Source organism: Bos mutus, chromosome 3 (genome assembly GCF_027580195.1).
Source record: "Bos mutus isolate GX-2022 chromosome 3, NWIPB_WYAK_1.1, whole genome shotgun sequence".
Lineage (NCBI taxonomy): Eukaryota > Metazoa > Chordata > Mammalia > Artiodactyla > Bovidae > Bos > Bos mutus.
The window spans coordinates 20,502,933-20,528,184 of record NC_091619.1 but is presented as its reverse complement, the minus strand read 5'-3'; the positions used below and the strand labels follow the sequence as shown (position 1 = coordinate 20,528,184).

Genomic DNA, 25,252 nt, shown 5'->3' with positions numbered 1-25,252 from the left:
TCTATGGACATGAGTCTGAGTGAACTCCGGGAGTTGGTGACGGACAGGGAGGCCTGGTGTGCTGCGATTCATGGGGTTGCAGAGAGTCAGACACGACTGAGCGACTGATCTGATCTGATCTGATCTGATAGTTAGTGGTTGGCCTTCCCTGGAGGCTCAGTTGGTAAAGAATCCACCTGCAGTGCTGGAGACTTGGGTTTGATCCTTAGGTTGGGAAGATCCCCTGGGGAAGGAACTGGCAACCCATTCCAGTATGTTTGTCTGTGAAATGCCATGGACAGAGGAGCCTGGCGGGCTACAGTCCATGGGGTCTTAAAAGAGTCGGATAAGACTTAGTGACTAAACTACCACAACCATGGTTAGTGGTTAACTTGCTAAAGTTGCTAAAACAATAGGGTTTTATTGCCCAATAGAGAAATTAACCACAAAGGTATTTTGGTTCTATTGTCCTGGAAAATTGACCAATCATATCTAAATTAGCAGTCTTATTTCAGTATTCCTTTTGCTTATTGACTATATAAATTCCGTTTCTCAAATGCTCTTCAAAGCAGCTCCTTTGTCTTCTTCTAGTTCCCTCATTAATGAGTTAAGCCAATCTTTAATGTGTGTTAACAAATAACTTAGAGAAATGTGTTTTTCCACTCCTCAGCTTCCCTATACTTCTGGCTGTTTTCCCTCCAACTGCAGATCCACTTGCAGAACTGGCACAGGAGTGTCCTGACAGCCTGAACCTCTCTGAGGGTAGGCTCCTTTGTGTCGCCAGCCTGCAGAGAACCAGCAAAGGCACGAGCATGGGGTGGCCATTCTCAGCAAGAGTCCCCTACAGTGCCTCCTTGTAGTTAAGGCTGCGGCTCCAGTGGGCCGCCACTGGTACAGCAACTCAGTTTCATTAGCTACATCAGAGACATCATAATGCATCCCTTGTGCTTCCTCCAGGAAGTCATCACCTCCCCCAAATTTGACAGCTTTCTCACATGGCATATAGGAGGCATTCAGAAAATGTTGACTGAGTAGATAGATAAAATTGAGGTCTTCTTTCTCTAATTTCTGCAAGCTTAACCAAAAGGCAGGGCATAATGTTGGAGTTTCACAGGCTCTGGAATTTGAGTATCTGGAGATAAATCTCAGGCAACCCACTAGCTGGATAACATTAGGCACCTTACCTTCTCTTCATTGTTTTCATAGGAAAATGAGGATAACAACATCAGTAATTAGAACTGAGCCTGACTCATATTGGAGAAGGAAATGGCAACCCACTCCAGTATTCTTGCCTGGAAAATCCCATGGACAGAGGAGCTTGGTGGGCTCCAGTCCATGGGGTCATAAAAGAATTGGATACTACTTAGCGACAAAAATAAACTGACTCATATAATGCACTCAATATATTTTAGTCCTTAGCTTTGGTAAGGGGAAGAAGTGCCAAAGGGAACAGAATCAATCAAAACACAGATACTGATTGATTGATTCTAAGGGATCACCTGATCTTAAGAACACAAATACCATGAACGCATGTAAGTCAGTGTTCCGCTTATTTCTATCACCAAGTTCAGTTCAGTTCAGTTCAATCCAGTCGCTCAGTCGTGTCCGACTCTTTGCGACCCCATGAATCGCAGCATGCCAGGCCTTCCTGTCCATCACCATCTCCTGGAGTTCACCCAAACTCATGTCCATCGAATCGGTGATGCCATCCAGCCATCTCATCCTCTGTCGTCCCCTTCTCCTCTTGCCCCCAATCCCTCCCAGCATCAGAGTCTTTTCCAATGGGTCAACTCTTCACATGAGGTGGCCAAAGTATTGGAGTTTCAGCTTTAGCATCAGTCCTTCCAAAGAAATCCCAGGGCTGATCTCCTTCAGAATGGACTGGTTGGATCTCTTTGCAGTCCAAGGGACTCTCAAGAGTCTTCTCCAACACCACAGTTCAAAAGCATCAATTCTTCAGCGCTCAGCTTTCTTCACAGTCCAACTCTCACATCCATACACCAAAATACAACAAAATTAATGCATGAACAGAATAAAAAAGAATTAAACTACAAACAAAGGAATAAAATGAAAAGCAAAATCCTTCCTTCTTCTTACCTTCTCCTGGAGCAATTAAACTATTGTTAAGCTTCTTCTGTAAATGCCCAGAAAGTTGTAAAGAAACTACAAGAATGCAGATAAATAGAAATATACATCAGGTATATATTCTTTTTAAAAACTATTTGAGATTATATTATACAAACTGTTCCCTACTTTGCTTTTTTTAACCTAATAATATGTTGTGAGCATCTGTTCCTATTAGTGCGTGACATAAAACTTCATTCTTTTCCATGTCTGCATAATATTCCAGCTGTGATCCACACAGTCAAAGGCTCTCGCATAGTAAAGCAGAAGTAGATGTTTTTCCAGAATTCTCTTGCTTTCTTTATGATCTAACGAATGTTGGCAATTTGATCTCTAGTTCTTCTGCCTTTTCTAAACCCAGCTTGTACATCTGGAAGTTCTTGGTACAAGAACTTCAGAATGGTGAAGCCTAGCTTGAAGAATTTTGAACATAATCTTACATGCATGGGAAATGAACACAATTGTATGGTAGTTTGACCATTTATCTGTGTTGCCTTTCTTTGGGATTGGAATGAAAACATATTTTTCAGTCCTGTGGCCACTGTTGGGTTTTCAAAATTTGTTGACATATTGAGTGCAGCACTTTAACAGCATCAGTTTAAGCATTATTTTGAAATAGCTAAGCTGGAATCCCATCACCCCCACTAGCTTTTTTCATAGTGATGCTTCCTAAGGTCCACTTGACTTCACACTTTAGGATGTCCAGTTGTAGGTAGGTGACCACACCATCACAGTTATCCAGGTCATTAAGACCTTTTTTTTTTTTTTTTTTGGTATATTTCTGTGTATTCTTGGCACCTCTTCTTAATCTCTTCTGGTTCTGTTAGGTCCTTACCATTTCTGTCCTTTATCATATCCATTATTGCATGATATGTGACTGTGTGGATCACAACAAACTGTGGAAAATTCTTAAGATATGGTTTACCAGATAGCCTTACCAGTCTCCTGAGAAACTTATATGCAGATCAAGAAGTAACGTTTTGAACCTTACATGGAACAATGGGCTGGTTTAAAATTGGGACAGGAGTACGACAAAGCTGTATATTGTCACCCTGCTTATTTAACTTCTATGCAGAGTACATCATGTGAAATGCTGGGCTGGTTGAATCACAAGCTGGAATCAAGACTGCTGGAAGAAATATCAACAACCACAGAAATGCAGACGATGCCACTCTAATGGAAGAAAGTGAAGAGGAACTAAACAGCCTCTTGATGAGGATAAAAGAGGAGAGTGAAAAAGCTGGTTTAAAACTCAACATTCAAAAAACGAAGATCATGGCATCTGTTCCCATCATTTCATGGCAAATAGAAGGGGGGAAAGTGGAAGTAGTGACAGATTTCATTTTCTTGAGCTCTGAAGTCACTGCTAACATTGACTGCAGCCATGAAATTAAGACACTTGCCCCTTGGAAGAAAAGCTATGACAAACCTAGACAGCATATCAAAAAGCAAAGACATTGCTTTGTGACAAAGGTCCATATAGTCAAAGTTATGGTTTTCCCAGTTGTCATATACAGATGTGAGAGTTGGGCCATAAAGAAGGCTGAGCAATACTTTTGAGTTGTGTGGTGCTGGAGAAGACTCTTGAGAGTCCCTCAGACTGCAAGGAGATCAAACCAATCAATCCTAAGTAAAATCAAGCCTGAATATTCATTGGAAGGACTGACACTAAAGCTGAAGCTCCAATACTTTGGCCACCTGATATGAAGAACCAGCTCATTGGAAATGACCCTGATGCTGGGAAAGACTGAGGGCAGGAAAACGGGATGACAGAGGATAAGATGGTTGGATAGCATCATAGACTCAATGGACATGAGTTTGAACAAACTCCAGGAGATAATGAAGGACAGGGAAGCCTGGTGTGCTGCAGTCCATGCGGTCACAAAGTATCAAACACAACTGAACAACAACAAAGCCATATATAAAATAAAGAGCCAGTGGAAATTTGCTGTGTGATGCAGGGAGCTCAACCCGGTGCTCTGTGACAGCTTAAAGGGGTGGGATGGGGTGGGAGGTGGGAAGGAGGTTCAGGAGGATGGGGACATGTGTATACTTACAGCTGATTCATGTTGATGTATGGCAGAAATCAATACAACATTGTAAAGCAATTATCCTCCAATTAAAAATAAATAAATTTTAAAAAGTGAAGCCAGAATAAGTCACAGAATAATAATTTTTAAATTGGAGGACCACTTTTTATTGCTTTCTTAAAAACTGATCCCACAATGAGGCTCCTAATTGCAGGCAATTTAACAAACATAAAAACATTTAAAAAGGAAAATCCCTCTTAATCCTACCATGCAGAAAGAATTAAATTTTTACATTTTGTTGTCTGTCCTTCCAGATTTTCAAGGCATTTTTGTTTCTTAAGGCATCTGGTCCCATCACTTCATGGGAAATAGATGGGGAAACAGTGGAAACAATGTCAGACTTTATTTTTGGGGGCTCTAAAATCACTGCAGATGGTGATTGCAGCCATGAAATTAAAAGATGCTTACTCCTTGGAAGGAAAGTTGTGATCAACCTAGACAGCATATTGAAAAGCCGAGATATTACTTTGCCAACAAAAGTCCGTCTAGTCAAGGCTATGGTTTTTCCAGTGCTCATGTATGGATGTGAGAGTTGGACTGTGAAGAAATCTGAGCACCGAAGAATTGATGCTTTTGAACTGTGGTGTTGGAGAAGACTCTTGAGAGTCCCTTGGACTGCAAGGAGATCCAACCAATCCATCTTAAAGGAGATCAGTCCTGGGTGTTCATTGGAAGGACTGATGCTGAAGCTGAAACTCCAATACTTTGGCCACCTCATTCGAAGAGTTGACCCATTGGAAAAGACTCTGATGCTGGGAGGGACTAGGGGCAAGAGGAGAAGGGGACGACAGAGGATGAGATGGCTGGATGGCATCACCGATTCGATGGACATTGCCGGGGACCAGCCCCGGCTGATCCAGGGTATTCGAAGGAGAGACGGCGTAGGCGAAGATCAGGAAACAATTGCTTAATTAAACTTTAATTAAGGATATAAAGAGTAATAGAATGAGGATAGCTCAGTAAAATTCAGTGAAGAAAAGAGGCTGAAATAAGGATAGCTCAGTGAGGAAATTCAGTGGAGAAAAGAGGCTGAATAATTCAGCCAGAAGGTAAGAGAAAGAACGACATGGTGAGACCAAGTTTCGGTGAACAAGGCCCGCACTTTATTTTTCAAAGTAGTTTTATACCTTAAGTTATGCATAGAGGATAATGGGGGAAGGGGTAGAGTCTTGCAGCAAACCAGGCTTTCTTCCTGCAAACTTATCATATGCAAAAGCTTAGGTGATTTGCATCATCTTCTGGCCCGGAGGCCTGTTAACATTTTAAGACCTTTTCTTCAGAAAACTTATTTTTCTCTAAAGGTGATTGGTCAGGAGCCACCCTCCAAAAGCATTAGATAAAGTTGCATTCCTACAGAGCAAAGGTGTGGTGGGTTATAACAAGAAAAAAAATTAACTCAAGGGTCCCAGGTTACAAACATTAAAGCTACTACTTACACCAATTATATTAATCAATACACTGCCAGGGACACAGCAGGTAAGGGATATGGAAACTTAGCAGCAAACATTGGCCCAACAAGTGAAAATCCCTTCACCAATACAATTTCTAATCAATCTTTTAACTACTCAAAAGAATCTGTGTTTAGACAGTTTAGAACATCTCCTGCCTCTCACAGTTGGGAGGCTCTGAACAATCACATGTGGCCGGAAAAACCTATTCAGGCAGGCTAGAGGATTTCCAAAGGAGTTTGTAGGTTAAACACTGTCACACCCAGGAATTATTAACTGGAGCTGTAAGCTAACTTTTTTCAGAGAGGTAGTGGGGGACAGCCCCCCGTAAAGTCAGAGGTGTAGGTGAAAGCACAAAGCAGAAAGTAGGCAGACTCTGGTTTTGGGGGTAGATTGCTCGAGAATTTCCAGGGAGACTCCTGAGGCTTGATCCCGCCTTTGCGTATGTCAAGCCTCCTTCCTCATGACCTTTGCCATGAGTTTGGGTGAACTCCAGGAGATGGTGATGGACAGGGAGGCCTGGCGTGCTGCGATTCATGGGGTCGCAAAGAGTCCGACACGACTGAGCGACTGAACTGAACTGTTTTGACTTTTTTCATGATTTAATATGCAATACATCACATAGCCAGCAGGTGGCGGGAGAAGGCTGCATTACCCCCTGACAGGCCCTGCAGAGCGAGGGACTCCGCACTCAGCCGGCGTCCTGGGCCCTGATGGAAAATCACCATTTGTTTAAGGCGGAGAACATTCTGAAATGGGAATGCTACAGCAGGGACTTTAAAGTTCTGGGGGCGTCTACCAGACTCAGAGCGCCCTTCAGACTCTTGCTTGCCAAGGCTTAGCTAAGATTCAGTTCAGAGGGAGAGTTCCAGTTTCTCAGAGTGTTTTCCTTCTTGATATATGCAGCAGCAGTGTCAAAGCAATGAGGTGTTTCTCTTTTCAGCTCAGTCCTTTTTCCTACCTCTGCTCCCACTCATGTTGGTGTCTTTCATACTTCCCCCGTTCAGAAAATTTTCCATGACATTTTTACTGAAATTTTTCCATTTCATTTTTTAAATATAAAAAGCAACCCAAGTTGGAAGTATCTGCTGTCTTGAAAACTTTAATCCTCTAAGCTGACTCTATAAGGGGCAGCAAGCACTACAGAGGAAAGAAGACCTCTTCAGTGGTTCTCCCCTCACCCATTCTCCCCACCCCCGACCACAACCAGCATGGACAGGCTCTGGGGTGTTCAGGCCCCTTCACAGGGGACACTGAGGCCAGGGAGAGTCAGAGACGAGAAGTATAGGGACCGTGATGCCAGACTCAGAGAAAGGTCTTGATCCAGACCGGAGAGAAGCATGGGACCAAGGAGCAGTGGCAGTGATGATTCAAAGAGAAATAAATGTTTGTTAAGCAGAACACACACTAAACTGTGTCAAAGAACAACCCCCTGTGGCTGAGACCATTCGATTTCCTTTTTCTGTGCTGAATGGCCCTCAGGTTACTGCTAAGTCGCTTCAGTCGTGTCCGACTCTGTGCGACCCCTTAGATGGCAGCCCACGAGGCTCCCCCGTCCCTGGGATTCTCCAGGCAAGAACACTGGAGTGGGTTGCCATTTCCTTCTCCAATGCTTGAAAGTGAAAAGTGAAAGGGAAGTCGCTCAGTCGTGTCCGACTCTTAGCGACCCCATGGACTGCAGCCTACCAGGCTCCTCTGTCCATCGGATTCTCCAGGCAAGAGTACTGGAGTGGGGTGCCATTGCCTTCTCATTGCCCTCAGGTTATCTACTTACAAATGGGGAAGATTGTGTACAACATGGGATTAGGCTGAGAATCAAATATATTAATGTTTGTGAAAATATTTCAAACTGTAAACCACTGTTTTAAATGAAATCCACTATTTTTAAATAGCAGAGCACTCTACACAAGAAATTGTATTATTTTTATTGTTATAAATTCCAAATGGTTAATGGAGTAGGAAAATTAGAAACTGCCTAGGCCTGAAGATTAGGAAATACTATCAGCCTAAAGAAAAACTCTAAGAGACAGAAAAATAATATTATGTTAGGGAATTCCCTGGTGGTCCAGTGGTTAGGACTCCTCGCTTTCTGTACTGGAGGACTTCTGGTTTCAATCCCTGGTGGGAGAAATAACATCCCGAAAGCCTTGCAGCACAGTCAAAGCACACACACACACACACACACATTATACTAGATAAACATTGTCAATATTTGTGATACAAACTTTTAAAAAATCCCCATACTGTAGTTGCAACCACAAGTTCTTTTCTCTTCCCTCAATCTTGCAGTTCAGTAATAGAACAAATAGATAAATGAGAAGAGGTAGAGGAAAATGTTATATAAGTTTATGCACCAAAGGTATTTGTTAGCAGAGTATGATTTTTTATGACATTGGGCAGACTTAGAGTAAAGAAAAATAACCTAATACCTAGTTTTTAGGATTTCATTCTGCTCCAGAAATTTAGAAAGGAATTCAAGTGTTGGTCATCTCAGGGCCACACTTACCTCCTCTTGAAGATCCCCCTGTTACCAATCATGAAAAAAGTGAAAATGTAAGCTGCTCAGTTGTGTCCAACTCTTGCGATCCCATGGACAGTAGCCTGCCAGGCTCCTCTGTCCATGGAATTCTGCAGGCAAGAATATTGGAGTGGGTAGCCATTCCCTCCTCCAATGATATTTCTCCTTATTTTCATACCAAGTTTCTTAGCACCAAGTAACTCTGATTTGTATCCATTTGCTGTTTTAAAGTCATTTTTCCTGATAAAATAGGTTAATTATAGTAAAACTAAAATTCAGAAAAAAGTTATAAAGAAAGGGACACACCCACAGCTCTTTCATCTCAGAATGACTGCCTATAACATGTTAGCATTCTTCTCTTGTTCTTTTACTGTATATATGAATTTTTAAAAGATAATTCACATAACATCAAATTTACCCTTTTAAAGTGTACAATTCAGTGAGTTTTAGTATTGTCCCAAGTTTAACCATCACCACTGATTCCAGAACATGTCATCAACCCCAAAAGAAACCCTGTATCTGTTAGTGGTCACTCCATTTTCCTCTTCCCAATTGACCTATGTCAATGGATTTGCCTACTCAGACAAAGGCACGTAAATGGAATTAAACAGTATGTGGCCTTTTCTGTCTGGTTTCTTTCACTTAGTATATTTTCATAGTTTATCCATGTTGTAGAATGTAGCAATACCCTATTCCTTTTGATGACTGAATGATATTCCACTGTGAATTTACCATATTTTGTTTATCTATTCATCAGTTGAGAGACATTTGGATTTTTTCCACTTTTAAACTATTATTATAAATAGTGCTTCTATGAACATTTGTGTATAGGTTTTGTATAGACATATGTCTCCAGTTCTCTTGGGTGTATACCTAAAAGCGGGATTGCTGGATCATGCAGTAATTCTACATTTAACTTTTGGAGGAACTTTCAAACTATTTCCCAAGGCAGTTGCACCATATTACCTCTCCACCAGCAGTGTATGAGGGTTCCAATTTCTTCACATCCTCACCAACACTTGTTATTGCTTATTTTAAAAACGACAATTACCCAGGACTTCCCTGATGATCTAGTAGTTAAGACCCTGTGCTCCCAAGGCAGGGGGCACAGGTTCAGTCCTTGGTTGGGGAACGAAGATCCCACATGCCTCATGGCCAAAATACCAAAACATGAAACAGAAGGAATACTGCAGAAAATTCAGTAAAGATTTTAAAGATGGTCCACATTTTTTTTTAAAAAGTCTTAAATTACAATTATCCGAGCATGTGTGAAATGACACCGCATCGTGGTTTTCACTTGTCTTTCTCTGATAACTAGTGATGTTGGGTATCTTTTCACGAGCTTATTAGCCATTTGCAAATCTTCTTTGGAGAAATGTGTATCCAAATCTTTTACCCATTTTTAAATTTACAAGTATTTTCTTCCATTCTGTAGAGAAATTTTTTACTTTTTTTCTTTCTTTCTTTCTTTTTCCAGCTGCACTGCAACACTTGTAGGTTCTTACTTCCCTGACCAGGGATTGAACCCCAGGCCATGGTGGAATCCTAACCCCTAGGCCACTGGGGAAACTCCTTCTTTTTACTTCTTTATGGTGTCTTTTGGAGCACAAATGTTTTAACTTTGATGAAGTCCAATTTATCTGTTTTTTTCTTTGGTTGCTTGTACCTTTGGATTTGTATCTAAGAAACTATTGTTTAATCCAAAGTTATGAAAATTTACATCTGTACTTTAAGAGTTTTAGAGGTTTCACTCTAACTGTAGGTTTTTGATTCATTTTGAGTTAATTTTTGCACATGAAGTGAGGTAGGGGTCCATCTTCATTTTTTGGCATGTGGCTATCCCATTGTCTAAGTACCATTTGTTGAAAAGACTTTTCTCTCCTCATTAAATCGTCTTTGCATTCTTGTGGAAAATTAATTGTCTGTAAATGTATGGATTTATTTCTGGACCCTCATTTCTATTCTGTTGATCTTTATATCAAGCCTGTGCCAGAACCACAGTCTTGATGATTATAACTTTGTCGTAAGTTTGGAAATTAGGAAGTGTTAGTCCTTCAACTTTGCTCATTTTCAAGAAAAAGGATCCCTGGCATTTCCACTTGAATTTTCAAATCAACTTGTCGAGTGATGCAAAAATCTGACTAGGATTTTGATAGAGATTGTGCTGAATCTGTAGACCAATTTGGAGAGTCAGTTTAGTTCAGTTCAGTTCAGCCGCTCAGTTGACCCATGAATCGCAGCACGCCAGGCCTCCCTGTCCATCACCAACTCCCGGAGTTCATTCAAACTCATGTCCATCGAGTCGGTGATGCCATCCAGCCATCTCATCCTCTGTCGTCCCCTTCTCCTCCTGCCCCCAATCCCTCCCAGCATCAGAGTCTTTTCCAATGAGTCAACTCTTCACATGAGGTGGCCAAAGTACTGGAGTTTCAGCTTTAGCATCATTCCTTCCAAAGAAATCCCAGGGCTGATCTCCTTCAGAATGGACTGGTTGGATCTCCTTGCAGTCCAAGGGACTCTCAAGAGTCTTCTCCAACACCACAGTTCAAAAGCATCAATTCTTCGGTGCTCAGATTTCTTCACAGTCCAACTCTCACATCCATACATGACCACAGGAAAAACCATAGCCTTGACTAGACGAACCTTTGTTGGCCAAGTAATTTGGAGAGTACTGTGATCTTATTAAGTCTGACAATCCATAAACACAGGTATTTTTCCATTTATGTAGGTCTTCTTTTGCTTCTTTCAATGCCATTTTGGAATTTTCAGTGTATAATTATTGTATTTTTTTTGCTATATTTTGTAAATTACTAAGTGTTTTATTTATTTTTGATGCCATAGTCGATTAATTTTTTTAACATAGATGGCTCTTACTATTTAGGGACCAATTTGTACCTGCTTTTTTCACTTCAATCATATCATAGACGTTTCCCCCAAATTATTAAGAATCCTTCTTCAAATTCATTTTTTAAGACTATGTATTAGGGCACTGTATAGTTCCACTCTTTGAGCAAACTCTGGGAGATAGTGAAGGATGGGGAACCTGGTGTGCTGCAGTTCAAGGGGTCACAGAATCAAACATGACTCAGTGACTGGGCAGTAAGCAAGAGTGGTCTCACTGTAAGTTATTTAGCCATTCTCCTGTTGCGGAATATTTAGGTTCTTTACATTTTCCCCCCCATTTTATAAATATTCCTGTAATAAATATTTCTGCTGATCTTTATATGTCTGCATTTCAGATTATTTTCTTATAAGTAGTCATGGCCCCTTCCACTACGAAAGAACACAGCAAGAAGTTGCCAGATATGAATCAGGAAAAGGGCCCTCACCAGAAGGTCATCAACCTGGTGTCTTGATCTTGGACTTCCCAGCATTCAGAACTGGGAGGGGCCAAGATGGAGGAGTAGAAAGACCCCGAGCTTACCTTATAAATAGTCATGTATTCTTGCTTTCTCATAATGGCTTTTATTTTGTACAACTCTTGTGAGAAGTTTGAACCCCCTGAAATTTCGAACTCCTGGAGGCCCATTTCTTCTTTGGCAACCTCACATAGCCCCCAGGGACAGGCCTGCAGGGGCCCTGACTTCTCCTCTTACCCCGTCAGCACTGTGTTCCGACCTTGCCACAGCTCTCATCACTCACTGACATTAATTCATGGTAACTTGTTACACCCCCACATGATCAAGAAGCCCAACAGAACTAGGGCTGGACCTTTAGTCCCTGGTCTATAGAAGACCCTTAATAAATGTTTATCAACTGAGTGAGCCAGGCAGAGCAGGACTTCAAGTTCCTAGGCCAGACTCGGAATCTTGAGTCAACAAGTTATGTTGTTGTTGTTGCTGTTCAGTTGCTCCGACTGAACAAGTCGTCCCCAACTCTTTGCGACCCCATGGACCACAGCACGCCAGGCTTCCCTGTCCTTCATTATCTCCTGGAGTTTGTTCAAACTCATGTCCGTCAAGTAGATGATACTGTCCACCATTTCGTTCTCTGTTGCCCCCTTCTCCTCCTGCCCTCAATCTTTCCCAGCATCAGGGTCTTTTCCAAGAGTTGGTTCTTCTCATCAGGTGGCCAAAGTACTGGAGCTTCAGTTGCAGCATTAGTCCTTCTAATGAATATTCAGGGTTGATTTCCTTTAGGATTGACTGGGGACTCTCAAGAGTCTTCTCCAACACCACAGTTTGAAAGCATCAATTCTTTGGTACTCAGCTTTCTTTATAGTCCAACTCTCACATCCATACATGACTACTGGAAAAACCATAGCTTTGAGTATATAGACCTTTACAGGAAAGCGATGTCTCTGCTTTTTAATATGCAGTCGTTTTGTCATAGCTTTTCTTCCAAGTAGCAAGTGTCTTTTAATTTCATGGCTGCAGTCATTGTTTGCAGTGATTTTGGAGTCCAAGAAAATGAAGTCTGTCACTGCTTCCATTTTTCCTCCCCCATCTATTTGCCATTAACTGATGGGACTGGATGCCATGATCTTAGTTTTCTGAATGTTCAATTCAACAAATTATGGCCATTAGGTTTTCAGAATGGCCAACAAAGAGTATACTGAACAGAAATTGTGGGCTGAAAAGGGCCCTTGCCCTATTCATGAGTGTTCAAACTTCTTTTATGACCACAGTATAATATGTAATATTAGATAGACAGGGGAGATAGAGTGAGGAAATGGTGGAAATTGAAACCCTATCTATGGAATTTTCTCAGTGGCTCCTGAGACACTACAATAAAACCAAGTTTGTAAAGATGATTGCACTAGTCCAACATTCTAATTTTATGGACCAGGGAAAGGTTGCTCTTGAGCAGGAAAAGGACTCAGATCTGACTGCCATTCACGAAATGTTCCTCTATTGAATCCAACCTCTGAACAGTATGTTTGAAGCATTCCACATCACTTATGAAAGCATCTAAAAGCCCACTAACCAAGATCCATTGTTTAAGGTATTGTTCCCATGTAGCACATTTTAAAAGGAAAATTAATTTCATGTAAAAAAAAAACTTACTGGAATGAGGTAGTATGACATACTGAGCAATTGTGACAAAGCTTGAGTGAAATGGCAGCTTTTCTCTTTGAAGATCCTGGGGGGGGGGGGGGAGGGCGGGGGGCGGTGCTAAGTTACCGTAAATATTGATATAGGGACGCAAATAAGGGAAAACTTTTCCCTTCAGATTTTAGTTCCTGGGTGGCTCAGTGGCCCCTAAGAACACTGTGGGGATGAGAGGATGTGCAACCTCTCTTGCTGACTTCTTTGCAATATGTTCTTTCCCTCTCCTGTTCAATGGATTCTCATACTTACAAGCCAAGTCTGAACTCCTCAACCTATCATGCATTCGGGATTTTGCCTCTCCAGTCCCACTCGAGCTTCCAACTTTGCTTGGGCTAGACAAAGTGCTCCTCGAAGTCAGGACTCGTCTCTTATGCATTTTTGTATCACCAGTACCAAAGAACAGGTCCTGGCACACAGTGGTGAATCAAAATGTGTTTGATGAACCTATTGAAACCTCTTACCTCTAGGATTTTGTTAAAAAAAAAAAAAACACAAAAAACTGTCCCCGTAGGCTGAGTATTCATCCCCTGAATTATTAATCACCTCAGAGGTACTACCTCCTTCTCTGCCTCCACGAACCTCTCAGGCCACTCTCAATGCTTTCACCTAAATTTTTCCTTTCTCGTATTTGTGCCTGGGACTAGTCAATGTCGGACCCAAAGCTATTCTCCGAACCCCAACAAAGCCAGGTAGGACTGAAGTCCCTTAGCTGCTCAGGGCCTGCTGGGAGGCAATAAGTAGAATACCACTCGAATCTCCAGAAATGGGCTCGCTCTGGGGCGGAGTTTCTATGGCAACCATATGGCTAGCCAGCCTCTCCGAAATAGTTTCTCTGGGAACCACAGAGACTCAGATCCGGCGTGCATCTCTATGGTTTCCACAGCCTAGAAGGGTCGAAACAGCACTTCCGGGAAGATGGCTGCGCACAAGTCACGTTTGTCACATGTTTCTGCGGAGAGGACCTCGCAATGACGGTAAGGGGCTACAGTCCCCCGAATGGTGACTGTCATAGCCCGGGCTCAGGGGCAAATGTGACAGAAAGGGAATAGTTCTACTCAAGTGAAGCTGCGGTCGGAGGGCTGGAGTTTTAACCTCCACAGGAAGGAACCCTAGGGAAAGGAGCCAGCTCTTAAGAACCTCTGTAAGAATGGTAGCCCAGGGCCCCTTCTCCAGAAAACTCACGTTGACTGGAAAGAAGACAGTTCCTGAAAATGTGCTCCCAGCCTTCGCAAAGACTGCGGAGCACAGCCTGAGATCTAGCTTCTGTCCACAGTTACCTGTTCTAGGTCGGTTAAGGAAATTCCTACCTGTGTCATTCAGTTCAACAATTAAGGACTGAACGCATTCAGGAGCTGCATTAAGTGCATCAGGGATTGCAGAATAAGACTAAGCATAGGCTGTGGTATATAATATAATTTCGAATTAATGCGACAAGGCATAGGCTGTGGTAAGTCTTAGAGTTTAAAGCGTAAATGGCTATGAACCTGTGTGTAGTGATTGAGAACACCAGTTCTGGAGTGCCTGAGATCCTAGATCCGCTACTTAACCAGCTATTTGATTTGTGCAGGTAGCTAAACTTCTCAGTGCCATTTCTTCAGTTGTAAGTTACAGTAAAAACACCTTCGAATTCGCTGGTGGTCCAGTGGCTGGGACTCTGCACCTTCACTGCAGAGGGCTAGAGTTCAGTCCGTGGTTGGGGAACTAAGATCCTGCAAGGAACCTGGGGCAGCTAAAACAAAAACCCAAAACACCTCCCTGTGGGGTTGTTGGAAGGATTAAATGAGATAATATGCGTGAAACAGCAACATGCTGGCACTGAGTAAATGCATGTTAGTTGTTTTTGTTATAATAGATCAGAAATAACTTATGAGAAGAGGCAGAGTTTTGAAATGTCCTTAAAGCCCTCAGTGTTTGAATTTTATTTCTCTTGCAGTATCAAGAAGCAGGATAGGGCAATTTCTTCACTCAATGCTTCTCTGTTGGGACTCTCAGGGTGAAAGTTATGTTTTCAGGTAATCATCCTTCAAAGTAGAAGTGTGAACAGAAATGTGAGTCACCCTAAATTTGCTACTTTTCATATCTAACCAGACTAGTCATCATTCTTAAGCTTAATATGTAATGTTTAGGAGGGTTAGGTAACTTAACGATGTGTCTGATTTTTTTACTAGCGTACTTAGTAAACCTTCTTAAACACAAATGAAAATTTTAGCTTTCAAAGTTCTCACTTGGGGACGCTAGAGGATTACTCCAGTAGTGCCGTTGTTGTTGTTCAGTTGCTAAGTTGTGTCTGACTCTCTGCAACCCCATGGACTGTAACCCAACAGGTTCCTCTGTCCATGGGATTTTCTAGGCAAGAATACTGGAGTGGGTTGCCATTTCCTTCTCCAAGGGATCTTCCCAGACAAGGGAGCAAACCTGCGTCTCTTGTATTGGCAATCTGATTCTTTACCACTGAGCCATCAGGGAAGCCCCAGTTTTGCCATTAATCAACTTTTAAAATGGTTCTGCAATGCCTCTAATAAGTGATCTTAATACAAAAGTTAACTTTAGTAACTCAAAGCAGCAGTGATTGTCTTAGTTTTGAATGTCTGTGTAATAAGCCATCTTAACCATTTCAAGGCAGATTTTGATATATAAGTTCAGTTCAGTTCAGTCGCTCAGTCGTGTCTGACTCTTTGTGACCCCATGAACTGAAGCACTCTAGGCACCAACTCCCCGCGTCCACCCAAACCCATGTCCATTGTGTCGGTGATGCCATCCAACCATCTCATCCTCTGTCCTCCCCTTCTCCTCTGGCCCTCAACCTTTCCCAGCATCAGGGTCTTTTCAAATGAGTCAGCTCTCCGCATCAGGTGGGTTCAGCTTCAACATCGGTCCCTCCAATGATGGCATTGGATAATGGCATTGTGGAGTCCAAAAAGGAGGAACACCTGAATGACTATAAAGAAATGCAGCTACAGTGGGTCCTTGAACAGCATGAGTTTGAACTGCATGGGTCCACTTAAATGTGGATTTTTTTCAATAAATACTACAGTAGTACCATTGTGGTTAGTTGAATCCTGGCATGTGGAAGGCTGAGTATAGAATTTGGGTTTTGGTTATCAATGGCAGGTCCTAAAACAAGTCCCCCGCTGATAACTAAGGGATGACTTGTAGCTGGGAATGTAATAGAAGCAGGGCTACTATACAGTCATGCATCCTGGGCTCATATTTCTAGCTGCATCTCTTACCAGCTGTATAAGAAGCCAGGCAAGAAACCGAGACTTTATTTTTCTCCTCTATAAAATAAGGATAATATCTGTCTTACAGAACTGTCAGGGTTAAATGAGACAGTATAATAGTATGTGTAATCCTCCTGTTAAATATAAGAGCACCTTTCCAAGCTGGACAGTTTCAAAAAGGGTGCTCCAACAAGATGGAAAGACCGTGGTGGTGAAGCCCCCACACCAAGTAAGAGGACAGTGTAAATGCTGGGCACAGGTATAGGATACAGGCTCTATTAAGCACTGCTGTCTTATAACTGGAGGAGGAGATGGCAACCCACTCCAGTAGTCTTGCTGGGAGAACCCCATGGACAGAGGAACCTGGCGGGCTACAGACCAAAGGGTCACAAAGAATCACACAGCTGAGCACAGACAGACATCACTCAGGTTAACAAACATCTCATTGCTTTGCTTTGTTTTTAACATGGTAATAAATCATGGGAGATGTTGTCAGGTAGCGGTAAAGAGTGGGAATTCTGCAGACCAGCTGCCTGAGTTTGAATTCTACGTGCATCAGCTGTGTGACCTTGAGCAAGTCACCTAACCTCTTTAGGCTTTAGTTTCCTCATTGGTACAAAAGGGTAGTAATACTTTCCTGAATGCAAAGTTTAGGAAATCTTCCTGGACTGGGACGATTACATGAAATGATCCGTGCAAAGCTTAGCAAAGCGTGTGGTGCGCTCTCCATAAATTTAGGTATTATCGTTAATATTGGTCCTCCTTGACTTTCAGCATGTTGACCTCTCAGTGGTCAGGGAGCTCCCTAAGGACCAGGCCTCCCAGCTTGGTCTCTGCTTCAGCTCCAGGAAAGAATTCTTCTAAGAGCAGTCAGGACGGATTTGGTACATGATTTGAGCACTTTCTCCTCTGCTCTTAAAGGGATGACAGTGACTGCTTCTTCTCCAGTGAGAGCCTGAAGATAGTGACTTTTCTCACCATGAGTATCACCCCCGAGGTCAAGAGTCGGGGGATGAAGTTTGCTGAGGAGCAGTTGCTAAAGCATGGATGGACTCAAGGTGATTCCCATGGGGCCCCTTCCACATCCCCCAACTCCCTCACTACCCTGTGCCCAGGGGAGAGGCATTATCCTGGATTAACCTCTATGTAGTCTGTTCAATGGAAGAGGAAAAGTTAAAGAGAAAATTTGCAGAAGAAAATTGCTGACATTTCCAGAAAAGGGAAGAAATATGACTGTGGCTAGTGAGAAGGAAGTGGCTGAGAGAACTGGGAATGGGAAAGAGACGACCTCTGTCCTGAGAGAATTATGGGAAAAGAGAGTTTGGGCTCAAAGACATGCAGACCGTCTGGAGAGGTACTAGAAAGAGTGAACTGGGAGGGTTTCTGAGAGGGATGGGGCACGCCCAATGCTAGGTGTGTGGAATGACAAGGAGTGGCATGTGCCAGGGTTGCTTTGTGAGGGCTTAGGGCAGGCAGTGGAATAAGCCAGGTCATTCGCTGTCTTCTGCAGGCAAAGGCCTGGGCCGGAAGGAGAATGGTATCACCCAGGCCCTCAGGGTGACGCTGAAGCAGGACACTTATGGGGTAAGACTGGACAGACTGCGGGAGGTCAGTGGGGATGGGAGATGGGGGCCTTGAAAATAGGATGAGGGAGGGGAATGACAAGCCCTGAGTTCACATTTCTCTGGCAGGTGGGACACGACCCTGCCAAGGAGTTCACAAATCACTGGTGGAATGATCTGTTCAACAAGACTGCAGCCAACTTGGTGGTGGAAACTCGGCAGGTATAAGCTCTAATAGTAGGCATGTAAAACATGAGGGCCTGGGACACGTGGGGGTGAGGGTGACGTGGCATCCACTCACACATACTTCCCCCAGGACGGAGTACAGATAAGACGCCTATCTAAGGAGACCACCCGCCAGGATCATGCCAAGCCCAACTTGCTGTATCAGAAGTTTGTGAAGGTATTAGAGGCTGGGGGTGAGAGGGCTCACCCTTTTCCCTTCCCTGGTCTCTTGGGGTCTGAACAATTGCCTTGCATGCCCTACCTGTTCTCAGGACTGTCCTAAGTGGGGTCCTGTGACTAACCTCGCTGTTGCTGACCCAGACTGCCCAGATCCTCAGCAAGAATTGAAATCTTCAGGCTGCATGGATCCCTGCCATCTGCTGAGGGGGCTGCAACAGGGAGTGGGAGGTGGGGGACAGTCAGGAGCTGCCAGAGGAGACCAGGGCGGGGACATCTATTTCAAAGGACTTAGAAGCCAGAGGAGACCTGAGAGATTATTGGACCCATTGTCTTTTATTTTGCAGATGTGGCCAGAAGGGGGCAGGTGGCTCACTGAAGAGCCCACAGGTGGCTAGTAACAATAAAAACCTGTTCTAGCCAAGGACTAGAACCCAGGTGTTCAGACTTCCCTTTTCTGGCGTGCCAATGGAAGGGAGCTGACATTTAACCATCTTCCATTACCTGCTTAAGGGCTCTGCATGTTATCCAGCAGATCTCTCCCATTCATCCTGTGGCCATCTTCAGCCCCAGTTCAGACCATCATCTCCTGCATGATTTCTTTCACAGCCTCATAACTAGCTAGGCTCCTCACTGTAGTCTCAATCCCCATGCCAATCAGTTCATCCTCCACAAAGCATCCAGAGTGTTCTCTGTAAAACACAAGTTTCACTGTGTCACTGGCTCCTCCTTGACCTAGGATGACACAGTCTACAGGTGTCAGACGGACTCGGATGGCCCTTCAGGCCTTGTCCTCGCCTTCTTCCCTAGCCTGTTTCTTGCCACTTCTCAGGACCTCTATCTACGCTTTAGCCAGATTGATTCTGAATCTTTTTCAGGTACCGTGTTTTTTCACCTTCAAATTTTTGCATATGCTCCCTCTGTCTGGGACATTCTGCTTCCTTTACCTGCTGACCTTTTCCTTGTCTTTCAAAGCCAAGTTAGTTGTAGGAACTATTCCCCAAACCCTGAAGCCTGAGTCAGGTACCCCTCCTCTGGCAGAGATAATTGTTGTTCAGTCACTAAGTCATGTCTGACTCTTTGGGGACACTACGGACTGTAGTCCGCCAGTATTTTCTTCATAGTTGCCTACGTTCTGCCACATCTCCTTCCCTGTTAACCACGTAGGATCTATGTTGGCTGCACCCATTTCATTCTTATTCCACTCTGTATCCCTAGCCTTTTAATCCATAGTAGGTTCTTAACCTGGTTAAATAAAGAACTGTGCATAGGTATTGGGGCAGGGTCAGGGGGCGCACAGGTTGTGAAAAGAACCATCTTTATTGTCTGTTGCTAGAACCATAAGATGACCGCCAGGGGGCACTTGTCCCACTGTAAAGACCTGATGACCCAAGCACTTGTCCCTCCCTTCTCCTTGTTTTGCCCACTAGCTAGCTGGCTGTGGGCCAGGGAGCCAGGACTGCGCCTGCCCCACCCATTCCCAACTGCAGCCCACTTCCTGCCCAAGTTGACATATGCAGGTTGGCACACCTCTCTGGAGGTCTGTAAGGAATGACGTCGGGGGCTGACAGATTTGTGCCTCTGGCTACTTGAGATGGTGGTTGGGAGTGGTTTCCAGAGGGAAGTGGGATGACGGTGGTGTTGAGTGGGCCTTGTCCATCCCCACAATTCCTCCTTCTAGACGGCCACACTGACTTCAAGTGGGGAGAAGCCAGACAAGGACTGGGAAAGCTGCAGTGATGACGACAGCCAGGAGCCCAAGCCTCCAAATGTGTGAGACTTCTTTCTAGTGCTGGGGCATATGGGAGGAGATGCCTTCAAATCTCAGAAGAAAGGACCAGTATAATGCTTGACTGTGGTCTTCTTGGTGGGTGGAACTGTTGTACTAATCTTTGGCACTTCCAGGTTCTAAATAGGAACTCACTGGTGAATGTTTTAGAGGGAAGGAGAGGTCAAGCCTTTCCACCACTTGTAATTCCTGATTCCCACCCCTCTCCAACAGTCTGACCGATGAGATGCTGCTCCAGGCCTGCGAGGGACGAACAGCACACAAGTAAGTAGTGGTTGGCTTCTTGGGCTCCCTTCTGTTCTCCCCATCACAAGCCCACCATTGAGGGTGGCCTGTGCCACTCTTCACCCCAGAGGAAATGATTCCTACTCTTTGCCCATTTCTGAAGCTGCCTGAAGATAGGTAGCTCCTCCTTACCAACTTTGCCTGATTAGGGAAAGATTAGGCCTCTTTTCCCTGATAGCCTCCCTCTGACTTGCTGCTGCTACTGCTGCTGCTAAGTCGCCTCAGTCGTGTCCGACTCTGTGTGACCCCATAGACGGCAGCCCACCAGGCTCCCCCGTCCCTGGGATTCTTCAGGCAAGAACGCTGGAGTGGGTTGCCATCTCCTCCAATGCATGAAAGTGAAAAAATAAAGTGAAGTTGCTCAGTCGTGTCCGACTCCTAGCAACCCCATGGACTGCAGCCCACCAGGCCCCTCCATCCATGGGATTTTCCAGGCAAGAGTACTGGAGTGGGTTGCCATTGCCTTCTCCCCCTCTGACTTGGGCCCCATCTATTTCAGGGCTGCCCGTCTTGGGATCACAATGAAAGCTAAGCTTGCTCGCTTAGAGGCCCAGGAGCAGGCCTTCCTGGCTCGGCTCAAAGGCCAGGACCCTGGGGTCCCTCAACTGCAGTCTGAGAGCAAGTCCCCCAAAAAAAAGAAAAAGAAAAGGAAGCAGAAAGAGGAGGAAGAGCCTACAACAACTGAAAGGAGTGCAGAAAAGTACTCAGAACACACTGACGAGAGCATCAGAAAAAGCAAGAAGAAGAAAAGACGGCATCAAGAAGAAAGAGTCACAGATGAGAGAGAGGGCACAGCCACAGAAAATGAGGAAGAGACCATAAGAACAGGTGGGCTTGGGGAATTGAAAAACAGAGAGCACGTCGACCGGTCCTTCAGGAAGAAGAAGAGGAGGGGGCAGCACCATGAAGAGGAGAAGGCGGAGCTGGCGGTCTTAGATAATGAGGGAGGCAAGGTGGCTGTCAGTGGAGTTGGGACAGAGGAAGCAGAGAGGAGAGTATACACTCACCCATGTGGCAGAAGCAAGAAGAGGCGGCAGCATGAGGAAGAAGACTTGAACACAGAGGATGAAGAAGTTGAAGAGGCTCTCGTAGATAGTGGGACCAGAGAAGCAGAAAGCAGATCGTGCAGTGATCAGAAAAGGGGGAGAAGCAAGAAGAAAAGACGGCAGTATCAGGAGGAGGAAGTCTTGGATGGACCTGGAGTCAACACTGCGCAGAAAGCAAAAAAGAAGAAACAGAAGAAGAGAGACTGAAGGCCAGGCCACGGTGGGGCCCAACTGATGCCCCTCCAGGAGCTGAGGCCTCAGGGGCCTGAGCTGACGCAGTCTTAGGCACCCTCTCAGCGAGGAGTCCCTCCTGAGGAGGAATCAGCTGCGGAACAGCAGTCCGCTGAGAGGAGAGTGGTAGTGCCGTGTCTGAGTCAAGGGAGAGGCAAGTCCCCCTTACAGCATCTAACCCAGAGATGGTGCACTCAGGCACCTGCAGGGGCCAGGCAGCTAAGGGACCAGGATACGGGGAGCTGTGGCAATGGGAATGCAGACATCTGAAGAGACATCTTGGCTAAAAGAAGCTGAAAATGTAGATCTATGGAAAATATACTGACTTTTTATTTTGAAGGCTAAGAAAAACATGTAAATTCAGCCCATAGATTGCCAGTTTCTAACTATACCAAATTGAATAAACATCAGCTTGGTCTTCTAGCCTGTAGATAAGTTGTGACTGTCATCTCCATTCTCAGCCCGGGAAGGTCTTGAATACAAACTAGTTTCCTTAGAGGCCTCTGAAGAAATTCCTTCTAAGTCTGGTAGTCTTGCTATGCTGTTAAGTGAAAAGAGAGAGTTCACAGAACCTCACTCAGCTCCCTGTCTGCATCCCTAATAAGAACTCTGTGCGTGTAAAGGACGCATACCTCAGCTGGGAGCCTTTTTCAGCATCTTAAAGTCAACTGTCATTGCCCCCAAATGCCATAGAAACCTCTCATGCATATTGTTCTCCCAGAGAGAGTGCACCATCTCTCCAGAGTTGCTCTCTGGCTGTGCCATCTCTTAACCGTTATTGTCAGAAGAGCTCCTAGGACTCCACAGTTCTGGGAGAGAGGCACTAAGTCTTTATTGAAAAGAATGCCCCCCACCTTCTCTCACTGCAGACGATAGACACATTCCGTGTCAGGGTAGGGTGGTAGGTTCAGCTGGTACTTCTTTTCCAGAGCAGGTGGCACGAAGCGACCCCCCAGGTAGTGGTAACGACCAGTAAACTGGGTTGCAGACTTTTTGGGTGCTGTCAGGGAGATGAGCAAGTCTGGCTGGATCCCTCCAGAGCTTCCCTTCTCCACGTCCCATCCTGAAAAGGTGGTGGTAGTCAGAGCAGAAGGGACCAAGATGTCCAGTCCCCTTCCACACCTTGCTCTGGTCTAATCTTAAAGGAGTGGGAAGCCCCCTGGGTCACCCCATGAGGAAATCATGTCCTTGGAGCTGCACATACTCCTGGACTCTGGTCTCACAGTCAACATATAAAGGGCATTCCTAAACTCTTTGTTCCTCAGCCATACTTTGGCTCTGTTCTGCACCTCTAGACTCTGAAATCAGAAACCTTGAATCAGAAACAAGAACTCCTAGGTACCTACCTACCTCAAGACAGGGCAGGGCCCTGATCCCCCCAACCTCCTTGAACCCAGCACCTGATGGAATGTCGATGCTTGCAATGGGCACAGTGAGTCCATTCAGGACACTCAGGATGCTGCGGAATGGCTCCCGAACCTCACCCGTGAAGCTGAAGCCAAAGATGGCATCCACCACCAGCTCATACAGTTCATCAATCAGCATCGGCTGTGGTAGAGCAGGAGAAGGAGAAGATGTCACAGCTAGCAGCTTCATAAAGAACCCTTAACAGAAAAGGGCTGTCCTCTGTACCCAAAGGCCATAGGCACAGGGAGAATTTTTAATCTCATTCTAATGGCATTCTGAGGCCTGGAGTTCAGTGCAAGTCACTGATTGAGGCCAAGCTGAGTCCAGTCACATTTTCCGCTCTGAGTGTCTGCCAACCACTGGAGAGGCTACAGTGTAGGACAGCCTGAGACCTGGAGTCAGGAGGGACAGGCTCTGGCCTTGCCTCTGCTGTGAACTGATGTGTGACTTTGGACAAATCACTTAACCTTCCTTTGCACCTCAGTCTCTTCATCTGTAAAACGTGCTAAGGAACTTCAAAACGTTCTCAAGTTACCCACTCCTAAATCCATCATCTGAAGAAAGGGTTTAGGATAAGGATAAGTTCCCAAGAGGGGCACATAATGTATTTACCACATGCTAGGGGAAGAGGAATTGGCTACAGTGTGAAAAGAGTGACCAGGGGAGATTAAGGGGAAATAAAGCTTTATTTATTTCCCCCAGCAACTCATAAATGGAGCACACCCTATGACACCAATTCCATTCAGGTAGCATACTTTAAGCACCTGTGTCAGGCACTCTCCCTGCCCTCTAAGAGTTAATCTAGAGAGGAAGAGTCCTAAGTGAGCTCAGCCTGGAAAGGTGAGGGAAGAGCAGGATGCAGGCAGCAGTACTGAGGAGGGCAGTGAACAGGAGCCACCTACCTCTGGGGGCATTTCACCAAGGAAGGGGATGTCCATTTTCTGGCACTGCGTCACCAGTGCAGTGAAAAGTGGCTTGTTAGGCCTTTTAGGGTAATAGATGGTTGGCTGGTAGCCCTATGAGGAAAGGAAGGGGGTTAAGTCAAGCCCAGGTCTTGGAAACCTCTCCCCCACAGCCCTTCCCTGCGTACTCACAAAGAGTTTGAGGTGTCGAGCACAGACCAGGCCATCTCCTCCGTTATTCCCAGGGCCACAGATGACCAGGACGGTAGGGGGGCTCCTGGACAAGGACGTGGGGGGATATGCCTGAAGGCAGAGTCAAAGGGGATTCAGAGGGGACTCTGGGCAGTGACAGACCAGGCTTGGCCTGGCCGTCCCTCCCCTCACTTCGTTGTGCCTAGGCCAGGGGAGCTTGTACAATGGCTTGCCCCAAAGGTCGAGAGTTGTGCCACTGACCTTGGCAATGGCTGTGGCACAGCTCAGACCGGCCAGCTCCATAAGTTGGTCCACGCTGAACTGGTACTCATTAAACAGCTCCTGGTCCACGGCTTGGGCCTCCTCCTGGCTGAGGAAACCCACGGCCTGAGTCCCCACCCCTCAGGTGCTCCCTCGCGCGGGCGGCGCTGCCGCCCCAGGTCCCGCCCCCTTGGGTTCCACCCAAGTCCTACGCCCCGCTTGCCCGCTGAGAACCTCGCCTACCTCAGGTACTTCACTGCTGAACTCGCCATGACTTCTGAGTCCCCGCGGCCACCCGAGATCAGTCGCTGCGGTACCCACCAGGTGGCTCCTGCGCGACAGGAGCCGGCCTGGACTCTGACGCGTGACAGGCGCGAGCCTGCAACCAGCAGCCCGAGCCCCAGAAGCGCCCGCAAACCGGACATCCAGCTAGCCAGGAGGGAGCCCTCCGACCCGCCCGGCGCATGCGCAGCACTTAGCCCTGCCCCCGAGGGGCCGGGCCCGCACTCACCCTTGCCGGAAGTGGACCTAGGACTGGCAACTCCGCCGCTTCTCCTCGTGTTACCGTGTGCGCCAACGCCCGGGTGCCTTCCCACCCCGGCCCCGCCTCCGTCAGGGCGTCCGGTCTTACGGTCTGGGTCCCTGCCCATCGCCGAAGCATTTTCATATTGCCTCACAAATGACCCGAAGTGCTTTGCTCTCAAGCGCCCGTCGGTAATAATTCGTCATTTCTTCATGTTTTTG

The 25,252-nt window shown here is 45.5% G+C and overlaps 2 protein-coding genes across 7 annotated transcripts; one reads left to right on the top strand and one right to left on the bottom strand.

Moving 5' to 3' along the window:
- Positions 1 to 14,106: 14,106 nt before the first annotated feature.
- LOC102285538 (G patch domain-containing protein 4) lies at positions 14,107 to 21,909 on the top strand. 5 transcript variants are annotated; one of them, XM_005898738.3, is made up of 9 exons: positions 14,117 to 14,184; positions 15,144 to 15,222; positions 17,353 to 17,489; positions 17,942 to 18,015; positions 18,123 to 18,215; positions 18,310 to 18,396; positions 20,077 to 20,168; positions 20,398 to 20,448; positions 20,969 to 21,909. In XM_005898738.3, the coding sequence occupies exons 1-9, from the start codon at positions 14,154 to 14,156 to the stop codon at positions 21,720 to 21,722; spliced, it is 1,398 nt and encodes a 465-aa protein (XP_005898800.3). In that variant the 5' UTR covers positions 14,117 to 14,153; the 3' UTR covers positions 21,723 to 21,909. The 5 variants fall into 5 exon arrangements, with proteins under 5 accessions (XP_070223460.1, XP_005898800.3, XP_070223458.1 ...); XM_070367357.1 differs by having other exon boundaries at positions 14,133 to 14,184; positions 17,380 to 17,489; XM_070367359.1 differs by lacking the exon at positions 15,144 to 15,222 and having other exon boundaries at positions 14,107 to 14,184.
- NAXE (NAD(P)HX epimerase) lies at positions 18,711 to 24,981 on the bottom strand. Of its 2 annotated transcripts, none has more exons than XM_070367361.1 (7): positions 24,752 to 24,981; positions 24,509 to 24,617; positions 24,248 to 24,358; positions 24,056 to 24,169; positions 23,147 to 23,294; positions 22,601 to 22,809; positions 18,711 to 19,087 (listed from the first exon to the last, which is right to left on the bottom strand). In XM_070367361.1, exons 1-6 carry the CDS (start codon positions 24,931 to 24,933, stop codon positions 22,607 to 22,609), a joined length of 867 nt encoding a protein of 288 aa, XP_070223462.1. In that variant the 5' UTR covers positions 24,934 to 24,981; the 3' UTR covers positions 18,711 to 19,087; positions 22,601 to 22,606. The 2 variants fall into 2 exon arrangements, with proteins under 2 accessions (XP_070223462.1, XP_005898802.1); XM_005898740.3 differs by lacking the exon at positions 18,711 to 19,087 and adding an exon at positions 22,055 to 22,287.
- Between the last annotated feature and the right edge of the window lie 271 nt (positions 24,982 to 25,252).

Excerpts from the sequence above, each read along its gene's own strand:
- LOC102285538 (XM_005898738.3), top strand. The coding sequence starts at position 14,154 with ATGTTTCTGCGGAGAGGACCTCGCAATGACG. Across the intron at positions 14,185-15,143 it reads GAGAGGACCTCGCAATGACG|TATCAAGAAGCAGGATAGGG; the intron begins GTAAGGGGCTAC and ends TTTCTCTTGCAG. Across the intron at positions 15,223-17,352 it reads GGTGAAAGTTATGTTTTCAG|GGATGACAGTGACTGCTTCT; the intron begins GTAATCATCCTT and ends CTGCTCTTAAAG.
- NAXE (XM_070367361.1), bottom strand. The coding sequence starts at position 24,933 with ATGTCCGGTTTGCGGGCGCTTCTGGGGCTCGGGCTGCTGGTTGCAGGC. Across the intron at positions 24,618-24,751 it reads TCAGCAGTGAAGTACCTGAG|CCAGGAGGAGGCCCAAGCCG; the intron begins GTAGGCGAGGTT and ends GGGTTTCCTCAG. Across the intron at positions 22,810-23,146 it reads AAGCATCGACATTCCATCAG|GATGGGACGTGGAGAAGGGA; the intron begins GTGCTGGGTTCA and ends CCACCTTTTCAG.